Raw genomic sequence first — 11,107 nt, forward strand, 5'->3', positions numbered from 1 at the left:
TTATTTCTTTCCTTCTGCTGACTTTGGGTGTTGTTTGTTCTTGTTTTTCTAGTTCTTGTAGGTGGTAGGTTAGGTTGTTTTTAAAAATTGTTTTTGTTATTTTGAGGAAGGGCTGTATCACTATGAACTTTTCTCTTAGGCCTGCTTTTGCTGCATCCCATAGATTTTGGCTGGTTGTGTTTTCATTGTATTTGTCTCAAGGTATTTTTAAATTTTTTCTTCGATTTCATCATTGACCCATTGTTTAGTAACATATTATTCAGTCTCCATGGTGTCATTTTTTTTTCTCATTTCTTTTTCTGTGGTTGATTTCTAGTTTCATGCCTTTGTGGTCAGAGAAGATGCTTTAAATAAGTTCTATTCTCTTAAATTTGTTGAGGCTTCTTTTGTGCCTGAGTATGTGGTCTATTCTAGAGAATGTTCCATGGGCACTTAAAAAAAATGTACATTCTCTTTTTTTGGGATGTAATATCCTAAAAAAATCAACCAAGTCCAATTCTTCTATTGTGTTATTTAGTATCTCTGTTGCTTTATTGATTTTCTGTCTGGAAGACCTGTCCAATGAGGTTAGTGGCATGTTGAAGCCTCCTACTATTATTGTATTCCCATTAATTTCTCCTTATATGTCTGTTAGCATTTTTTTTTTTTTACATATTTAGGTGCTCCTATATTGGGTACATATATATTAATGATTTTAATATCTTCATCTTGTATTACTCCTTTGATCATTATATAGTGTCCTTCTTTATGGCCTTTGTTTTAAAGTCTATTTTGCCTGACATGAGTATTGCTACTCCCACTTTCTTGTCATTTCCATTTGCATGAAATATCTTTTTCCATCCTCTCACTTTCAATCTATGTGTTTCCTTCACATTAAAGTGGGTCTGTTGTAGGCAGCATATTGTAGGCTTTTGTTTTATTATCCAATATGCCACTCTATGTCTTTTGATTGGAACATTTAGTCCATTGACATTTATAGTAATTATTTATAGATTTGTGTTTATTGCCATTTTGAACTTTGTTTTCCATTTGATTTTGTATTTCCTCTTTGTTCCTTTCTTTTTCTTTTTGTGGTTTGATAATTTTCTTTTGCATTACCTTGGTTTATTTTTGGGCTCTGTGACTCTATTGTATGCTTTTGATTTGTGGTTACTTTGTTTTTCAAGTATATTAACCCATTACTATATCTGTTTGCTTTAGACTGGTAGTCATGTAGGCTGAAACACATCCCAAAAAGAAAGAAGGAAAGAAAATGAAAAAAGAAAAAAAAAAAAAAGGAAGAGAGCAAAAAAAGAAGTATATTTTTTTTGTTCCTCTCTCCCACTTTTTATGATTTTGATGTACTTTTTTTTTTTTGACATCTTCATGTTTAATCTGTTGCAACTCATTGTAGTTGTCACATTTCCAATTATGGTTTTCTCATTTGTATAGCTTCTTTCTTCTTTTCATTTAGAATAGAGTTTTCACTATTTCTTTTAGGACAGGTTTATTGTTGATGAATTCTTTTAGTTTTTGCTTGTCTGTGAAATTCTTTTCTGCTCCTTCTACTCTAAAGGACAGTCCTGCTGGATAGAGTATCGTAGGTTGCAGTTTTTCTCATTCAGTACTTTGAATATATCTTGCCACTCCCTTCTGGCCAGCAGTGTTTGTTTAGATCAGCTGAAAACTTTATGGGGGTTCCCTTGTAAGTAACTCTTTGGTTTTCTCTTTCTACCTTTAGAATCCTTTCTTTATCTTTAACTTTGGCCATCTTATTATATGTCTTGGTGTAGGTCTGTTTGGATTCCTCTTGTTTGGGACCCTCTATGCTTCCTGTACATGGATATCTGTTTCCTTCTTTAGGTTTGCAAAATTTTCAGTCCTGATTTCTTCAAATACCTTTTCAATCCCCTTTTCTCTTTCTTCTCCTCCTGGGACCCCTATTATGCATAAGTCGGCATGCTTTATATTATCCCATAGGTCTCTTATAATGCTTTCATTGGTTTTTACTTGCTTTTCTGTCTGCTGTTCTGATTGGGTGACTTCTGTTATCCTGTCTCCTAAGTCACTTATTCATTCCTCTGCATTATCTAGTCTGCTTTTGACTGGCTTTAGCTTGGCTCTTGTCTCAGTCATTAAGTTTTCTGTTTTTAATTGGCTCCTTTTTATAGTTTCTATTTCTTTTATATAGTATTCTGTCTTTATTCATAGTCCCTCTTATTTCCTTCAGTGCTTTTATCACTTCCTTTTTGATGTCATGATTTAATAGACTGTTGAGGTCTATCTCATTGTTCTTCTTAGGACTTCTAATGCTCTTTTAAGTGGAAGTGGTTCCTCTGCTTCTTCACTTACTTATATTTCTCTGGTTCTATGGATTTAGGAGTATCAGTTATCTACTGTAGTCTTGAAGGGCTGTTTTTGTTTTGTTTTATTTTTATTTAAATTGTGAGCATTCCTGTGTAGACTGTGTGCATCTAATAGTTTTATTTTGAGAGCTGTTCTTAGTATGGATGTTTGCCACATCTTTCTTCTATGTGTGTTGGCCGTTATCCCTTTGATTGGGAGTGTGGTTGGTGTTATGTTGATCAGAGCCTGCCCTGACTGTTGTTGTTGAGTGGGGCCTCCTTTTTTGTTCTCTGATTGTCACAGCCTTGACAGGGGCCAGGTCTGGTCTCCTGCTGCTGGAATAGGGGATTATATACCCATTCCTGCGCTATTGCATGTGGTAGGCAGGGTTGGAGTGCTTCAGCTGGAAAGAAGAGTCACTGAGTATACATCCACAGGAGATGTCCACTGGGAAGTGCCCTCTGTGGTGTTGTCTGTCACTTGTTATGTGGTCCTACAAAGTACTCTTTATTGATGCTGCCTTTGTCTTCACCTTAACTGTGGGAATGTCAGCTATCTACTCTGGTGTCCCCTAGGTTCTGGGAACCTGGAACCACCAGCATGGATCTGCTAATGTCAGGTGCTAGGACTCACTGTAGCAAGCATGCAGTCACACATCTGAATTCGTGGTGGGCCACAGGGTTAGTGAAAACTAGTCCTGCCTCCACATATGGTAGTTTATGCAGTCTTGTTGTAAATACCTGTAATCGCCCCTGCTGTGTGCTAGCACTCTGCTCACTGCCTGTTCATCCCAGAGGCACTGGTTCACAAAGACCAGTGGAGGAAACCCACCCTCTCTGCCTGAGGCTATAAACAAATCTCAATCATGCCTATGAATTTGCAGGGGTCCTGGGTATTGATTGAGCTTTCAGCCCCACCTCTAGGCATCAGTGATGGCTATGACCAAGCCCCACCTCACCTCTCATGAGAACACCCTGACAGTTGGGCCAAGGGGAGACAGTAGCTGTGCTGGCCTCCCCCACCACGCACAACAGCAGTGGTGCTTTTTTATGGTGGTCCCAAGCTGTTCTGTTCTGCACACACCCCCAGCCAGAGCTCGCACCACACTCCAGTTCCCTGAGGCTACCTCTGTGCAGTGGGCCCAAGCCCTCTCCCCAGGCTCATCACCAATCTCCAGAAGCCAGTCCTGGCTTGTTCCTGCTGGCCGTTGTCTAGGTCTGAGGATTGCTGGGACCCTTGTGCCAGTTTCTCTTAGTTGTGTCTGCCAAGCAGCTGCCACTTTCTCCTCTGAGCCTTGGAAATTCTGCTTCTGTCCCTGTTGACCTCCCAGCTGGAGAGGGGGCATCCCAGTGTGAGGGGACTTTCTTCCTTTGCTGTTCCCTCCCTACAGACCTGGTCCTCCATTTATTTCCCTTTTCTTTTTTTCTCCTACTGGATTTTGTGAGACTCCTCCTGTACTTTGAAGGAAGAGACACTCTGCCAGAGTTAAGTAGGTGTTCTATGCAATTGAATGGGTCTTTAGATGTAATTCTTGGTGTGTTTGTGGGAGAGGGCAAGCTGTGAGTCTCTCAATACTCCACCATCTTGGCCCTCCCCCCTTCAATACATCTTTAAAATGTTTTCTGCTAGGTAAAATTTTAATGAAATGTTTGCTTATAGGTAAAAAAAGGCGAGAAGATTATTTTAAAACAGGTTTTAAAATATTATTTGTTTGGTAGGAAAATCTTGATATGTAACAATTCATTACATTAAAAATTTTATTTTTAGTATTTCCTAATTAAAATTAAAATATGAAGGGAATAACCTTTGTAAAATGTGGATTCATATTATAGCACAATTTACTTTTGAATAAAACTATTTTGTTTTTGATCTTTAAACCATGTCAAGCTCTAAATTGAACAGCAACCACATTAGTAAATATTCTGTAACATACCACATATCAGTGCAATATCCAGTGAAAAATAATGTCATTGGATATACCAAAATTATTAGCTCACATGAAAAGTGACACTTTTTTCTCACGTTTATGATTTTCAGTTTTGAAGCACAGAGAGCAAACTTTGAAATAGGAGATAATATTTAAACATTTTCCATAAAGGCAAGAAATAGTCTTTGGGGTAGGTAACATCTTTGCAAGATTGCTAAAATAGCTCCTTAGGGATAGATTGTGGGAATAGAAAGAGACGCTTCATTTGTAACTAGAAATGGATGTGAACCCATCAATTCTGAGAAGAAACCATTTTAATATGCCATGTAAAATATGAGCAATCATATGTATAATGTTTAATTATTTTGACTAGAGAGTAACCAACACTGAGTGTATTTTAAAGAATTTTGAATGATATAAAATGGCTTCCCACTTCCCTCCTTCTACTCCCAAAGTGCTGTAAATTATTATTTGCTCACTATCAAAGTAATTATCAGGGTAGAAGCCAAACAGCTGAATATGTTACTTTGAAAAAAAATTACAGTACAGAAGGTTGGTAGATACTTTTTTGTTATTTCATATGAATGTAAGTTGACATGTAGAATTGATTTTTACCACTTTGTCCTGAATAAAATGCTAAAATGCTGTTTTCCTCTCATAATTCTTAAAACTTTGCAAAATATTCATTTGAAAAATTAAGGCAGGGAATAGTTTTCATGAAAGGTTTTAGATAGTTTTACATAATAGTGGGAATGTTGCTCAAGTTCTCAAATTTAAAATATACCTATCTTCCAAGAAAATTTCTTCTACTGTCACAATGAATTTCTTAAAGGTATGGCAGTTCTTTTACTGTCAGGTAAATGTTTGCAAGGATTTCTACCCAGCAAGATTTTACTTTTAAGAATTGAGGTGTATCTAGCAATTTCTATATTTGATGTAATTTGTTTTAGAACTTCCTAAAAAGTTGAAAATGCATAAAAATAAATTAGTTGACTAAGAAGTATTGAATCACAACAGCAGACAGAATGGCAACTGGTGCAAATCCTATCACAAGGATCAGAACAAAGGTATCATCGCTCATCTCTATCTTGGGTTTTTCATCTTTCTCTTCACTAGGGCCACTTCCCCCCTTTCCTCCACTGCCTTTTCTAGGCCCAGGCTGCTGCTTATAGGTTGAGTAAAGAGCACTGGGGCTATATTGTCCCCAGACCTCTTGTATCCCAGCAGAATTCTGATATTGACATCCAGCACAGACTTTGAAGCTGTAATGTGAATTTGTGAGAAAGTTGGAAAAGGAGAATGAAGTGTTCCATCCTTCGTAAATCTAAATGAAAAAGAGTCAAAATGAAAATTATATTTTTACCAAACAAAATGATATGGTATGGTTTTTGAGAACAGGAAACATGAATTAATCCATTCATCTCAAGAATATGTTCACAACAAATATAAAGGTTACTGTTACAGTTTCTTATGTCCTGAGGGCCCAGTACTGTTTAGGTAATTTTCTTCAATGTAAGAAATAACAAAGACTTATAACTATTACACTTTAATTCAATTTGGGTTGGAATGCATTGTACATGTGGTCAGTGGAACCTAAACAAGTAAATTATCCAATAGTAATAAGTTAAATAAATAAACTAATTGTCCCCAAATAAGTATTATGCACATAAAACTTTTGGACCAGATAGGACTTTTGGATAAGATTTAGTTACTTTAAACATAGGAGTATCTTACTCCTTGACAAGAGCTCAGTCCTCAGCAGGATATAAAACTATAAATTATGAAGACTAAATTTATGAGAATTTACCAGGTCAGTTCCTTTTTCACTGATGAGTTGAAGATTGTAAACAATGGAATCTCCTTTTATTGGCTCCAAAGACTCCCATTTGACCTCACAAATATTGCTATTCAATTGATGTATTTTAGGTGCTAGAAAAAGAGAATTTCAGTAGAGAGGGTTCCATTTTTCCTAGATGATCTTGAAAATATTAAAATGTCTCATATAATTTTCTATGGTCATTAAAAGGGAGCTATAATTATATGTTTCTCAATCTTAGCTTTCATTGTAAAGCCTTCTGCTACACCATCTGGTATCTTAATGCTTGTAAAAACTCTAAGAACATAAAATTATCAATAATGCATTTAATTTAATTTTTCTAGTAAGATCTTATTGCAACGTTTATTACTACTGCTGAATTTCTACTGGTATAATCTCTTGCACTGTATTTACATGGTGCATCACTCATTTGGAAGAATTTTCACATACATTAATAATTTTATTTTAAGATCACAGCAACTGTAAGGAAAACAGAGCAAGGTCTTTATTTCATGTTATTAATATCTCTACATTTAAGCAAAATGGGGCTTAAATATATATGAAGAGAGCAAGGTATTATTGTGGTCTAAGTTGTGTTTAATTGCAATATGTTCCAGTTAGCTTTACACTGAAAACAATTTCATAACAGTGATTGGACTCATGTGTGGATAGATTGGAGCAACTGAATTTCACAGCTGGGGATGGGAAGAATTCTCAAAGCTTGAGATTTCATGACTGTAAATTGGCCTTGTTATGTATTATAGGCTGCAGTTTATTTTACTGTTCAAATAAGGAGAGTAAATCCAGAGTTTCAGTTTCTTCCTCTTAAAAAATGGCAGAGTTTATAGTGTGATTGTCTGTATTAATTGATCTCAAAATATTTAAAAATATTATGATTCTGGGAGTCACATTAAATTCTACCTTGTCCTTTGAATCCATAATTAAGTACTTTTGGTATTATATTGTTGAACGTTTAAAACAAACCTCACTGCAGAATTTTACACATGAGCTATTGGAACTCAAATTAATGCAACCTTCGTTATCATGGCTTTTAACACTTACCTTTAAGTGTGGCTGGTGGAATTTTGGTTGTAGTGAAAGTATAGATATCAGACAGTGGCCCCTCACCAGCTTCATTACATGCCTGGATTTTAAATTTGTATTGTGTATATTCACTCAATCTTTGCACCTTGTGAGTCTGACAGGGTCCATGGTAAATGACAGAAAATCTGGGAGTAGGAATAGAGATGGAGGGAAGCAATATTATTAGTCAACAGTCTTACAAATATAAGTGACTCTATTATAACCTTCTTAAAATTGGTTTTAAAACTACAATAAGGCCTAAATAAATCAGCTTGAAGCCATATTGGTAAAACACAAAAGAAAAAAAATCAGGTTGTAAATATAGTGGCAAGGTGCAGGCTTTCATATTTCTCTGGTAACTCTGTATTCCATAGTATTAATTTATGTTGTGTAAAAGAAGAGGTGTTTTGGAAGAGGCAAAAATAGAGAGCTAAATTATCAGTAGGAATTTAGGAAAGTATATCTAGCATATTAATGTGTCGCTTTCACATCTATTAGTTCATTTAAATCACTTTGGATTATAGGATCAAAATAGGAAATTTAAAAACATTTTAAATATAATATATGCTAAGTAGCAAAAATAGTTTACCTGCCAGATCGATCTTCCATTAACAAATTGTAGCTTATAAGGTTCGAAAGTAACTCTTTGCTTGAACAGTTACCATATTTCAGTCTGAGGGTCTGGTGTCCATAGACATCACCGTCGAGTTGTGGAGGCTCAGGTGGTAGTCGCTTGGTTTTGATTCTTATTGATTGGCTAAAAGGGCTTAGTCCATAATGATTGATAACTTGAATTCTGATTCTAGTGGTGAGAAGAAAAAAGTTAAGCTGTATTAATTTAGATTTAGAAAAGAAAATACATTTCTATATTTAAGCTAAACCCAGTAATTCCACGTAGGATATTAATCATATTATACTAATTATTAGAGATAAATTACTGAGACAAAAATCTTGAATTTGCATAATCACTATTGAAAATTCTTGATGATGAGGAGAAACTGGCTATTAGTAGTGCTAAATTTTTCTAAAACAGTAGGACTCTAATTAAAAGAAAATATCATGTAGGCTATATAAAACATACTAATGTAGAATTGCTTAAAAGTCTCAAAAAGCTTTCCATTTACCCAAAGTAAGATATAAGTGACTTACTTGTATGTGGCATCAGGCTGTAGATTTTTCAGAAGACATTCTGTTACTTTATCAACAGTCAAAATTTTTCTGTCTCCATATTCAGTGTTATAGCCAGTGATTGCAGAACCATGGCAGTTCGGTTCCTCTCACTGAATAGCAATGCAAGATGATGCCAATTTGGCAGGAACTTTGTTTTCAACTTCTTCTAGCACTGTTAATACTGCTGGTACAGTTGCTGGTGTGGTTACTATGCCAGTACCTACAAACATTACAACTCCAACTGTATTTACAGCCTGAAAAGTATACTGTTGGAGATTCACTATTACCCTGTTTTTGTGCATTAATCATTTTGCATAAAAATGAAATAAAATTTCTTAAACTCAAATTCTAACAATATGGATTTAAAAAATTGAAATAAAATTTACATATAACATTGTGTAAGTTTAAGGTTATAACATATTAATTTGATACATTTATATATTGCAATATGATACAATATGGTTCTAAGATGCTGACATACACGCAGAAATCTGTAGGTTGCATATTTAGGAAGGTGAAGAGTCTAAACATGGGAAGGTAAGTGAAGAGTGCTAACATGGACACTTCAAGAAAAATATACCCAAACTGAACTCATCATTTACCCCATCAAACTTTCTTCCTTTTCTTCAGCTTGTAGTTTCTATTTCTGTTGGTGTTAGCCCAAAGTTCACATCAATTCATCACGTTTCATTGATTTTGAGATCATGGTAGATTCAAATGTACCCTTTACCTACTTCCCCCAAAGGTAATATTTTGCATAACTATTGTTATATACAATCAGGAAATTGACATTGATACAATCCATTGACATTATTCAGATTTCACCAATTTTACATGTACTCATTTGTGTGCATATTTAGTTCTATGATATTTTATCACATGTGTAGCTTCATGTGACAACCAACATAGTTAAGATATACAAGTTCCTTCACAAACTACCCTTTTATAGCCATAGTAACCTGCCTTTCTCCCCCATTTTCTACTCCCTGACAATGGATAATTTGTCCTTCATTACTATAATTTTGTTATTTCAAGAATGTTATACAAATGGAATAATGCAGTATGTGAGTTTTTCAGATAGGCTTTTTCAGTCAGCATAATTCCCCTGTGATCTATCAAAGTTGTATCAATGGTTTCTTTTTATTGTCAAATAGTTAGCCATGGTATAGATATACTACGTTTAGTTTAATCATTTACCTGTGAAGGCTATCTGAGCTGTTTCTAATTTTTGGTCCTTACAAATAAAATTGCTATGAACATCCATGTACAGGTTTTTTATTGTGGACATAAGTTTTCATTGCTCTGAGATAAGTGCCCAAGAATTCTGGGAATATAGTAAGTGTATGTTTAGTTTTGCATGCCACAGTCCTTTCCATAGTGGATGTAATTCCTACCAGAAATGTATGAGTAATCCAGTTTCTCCATATTTTTGCCAGCATTTAGTGTTAACACTACTTATTTAGTTATTCTGATAGGTATGTCATGATATCTCATTGTGCATTTCCCTAATGGCTAATGATGTTGAAAATCTTTTCATGCACTTATTTGCCATCTGTATATCCACTTCTGTGAACTGTCTTTTGCCCACTTTCTAACTAGGTTGTTTGAATTTTTAACTGTAGAGTTTTGAGTTCTTTATATATCCTAAATATTAGTCCTTTGCCAGATATGTGTTTTATAAGATCCCAGCCTGTAACTTGTCTTCTCATCCTCTCCTCAGGGTCTTACGCAGATTAAAAGTTTTAAATTTGAGGAGGTCAAATTTATCAATTTTTCATTTAATCGTTTGTGCTTTTGATATCAAGTTTGAGAACTCTTCCTAGCTTCAGGAAATCCTGAGTATTTCCTCCTGTAATTTTTTTCTAAAAGTTTTATGTTTTAATTTTCAGTTTTCTATGGTCCATTTTAACAGTTTTTGTATAAGGTGTAAGGTTTACTTCGATTTTAATTTTTTTTTGCCTGTAGATATCCAGTTCATCCTGTGTAATTTGTTGAAAAGGCCAAGCTTAACTCATTTGCATCTTGTCAAAAATCAGTTGGGCATATTTGTGTGGGTTGATTCCTGGGTTCTCCATTCTCTTCCACTGACTTATATATCTGTCCCTTCACTAATAATATACTGTTTTTTTTTTAAAAAAAATTGAAGTACAGTCAGTTACAATGTGTGAATTTCTGGTGTACAGCACAATGCCCTAGTCATGCATATACATACATATATTCCTTTTATTAAAGGTTATTACAAGATATTGAATATAGTTCCCTGTGCTGTACAGAAGAAACTTGTTTTTTTTTTTAAATCTATTTTTAAATATGGTGGCCAACATTTGCAGTTCTCAAACTCCCAGATTTACCCCTTCCCATCCCCTTTCCTCAGTAACCATAAGATTATTTACTATGTTTTGTGAGTCTATTTTTGTTTTATAGATGAGTTCATAGTGTCCTTTTTTATTCTTTTCTTTTAGATTCCACATATGAGTGATATCATATGGTATTTTTCTTTCTCTTTCTGGCTTACTTCACTTAGAATGACGATCTCTAGTTCCATCCAAGTTGCTGCAAATGGCATTATTTTATTATTTTTTATGGCTGAGTAGTATTCCATTGTATAAATATACCACAACTTCTATATCCAGTCATCTGTTGATGGACATTTAGGTTGCTTCCATATCTTGGCTTCTGTAAATAGTGCTTCCATGAACATTGGGGTGCATGTATCTTTTCAAATTAGAGTTCTCTCTGGATATATGCCCAGGAGTGGGACTGCTGGATCATATAGTAAGCTTATG

The 11,107-nt window shown here is 34.8% G+C and overlaps 1 protein-coding gene across 2 annotated transcripts; it reads right to left on the minus strand.

The window, feature by feature from the left end:
- Nucleotides 1–4,804: 4,804 nt before the first annotated feature.
- On the minus strand, nt 4,805–8,519 carry LOC123615574 (fibronectin type III domain containing protein 3C1-like). Of its 2 annotated transcripts, XM_045513386.2 has the most exons (5): nt 8,301–8,519; nt 7,741–7,953; nt 7,131–7,297; nt 6,060–6,181; nt 4,805–5,576 (listed from the first exon to the last, which is right to left on the minus strand). In XM_045513386.2, the coding sequence occupies exons 2-5, from the start codon at nt 7,758–7,760 to the stop codon at nt 5,238–5,240; spliced, it is 648 nt and encodes a 215-aa protein (XP_045369342.1). In that variant the 5' UTR covers nt 7,761–7,953; nt 8,301–8,519; the 3' UTR covers nt 4,805–5,237. The 2 variants fall into 2 exon arrangements, 1 of the variants encoding a protein (XP_045369342.1); XR_012504645.1 differs by lacking the exon at nt 6,060–6,181 and having other exon boundaries at nt 8,301–8,474.
- Nucleotides 8,520–11,107: the final 2,588 nt, after the last annotated feature.

The sequence above is a fragment of the Camelus bactrianus genome, chromosome X (genome assembly GCF_048773025.1).
Source record: "Camelus bactrianus isolate YW-2024 breed Bactrian camel chromosome X, ASM4877302v1, whole genome shotgun sequence".
Classification (NCBI taxonomy): Eukaryota; Metazoa; Chordata; class Mammalia; order Artiodactyla; family Camelidae; genus Camelus; species Camelus bactrianus.

Excerpts from the sequence above, each read along its gene's own strand:
- LOC123615574 (XM_045513386.2), bottom strand. The coding sequence starts at position 7,760 with ATGGAAGATCGATCTGGCAG. Across the intron at positions 7,298-7,740 it reads ATGGAAGATCGATCTGGCAG|ATTTTCTGTCATTTACCATG; the intron begins GTAAACTATTTT and ends TCCTACTCCCAG. Across the intron at positions 6,182-7,130 it reads TCCACCAGCCACACTTAAAG|CACCTAAAATACATCAATTG; the intron begins GTAAGTGTTAAA and ends CTCTTTTTCTAG.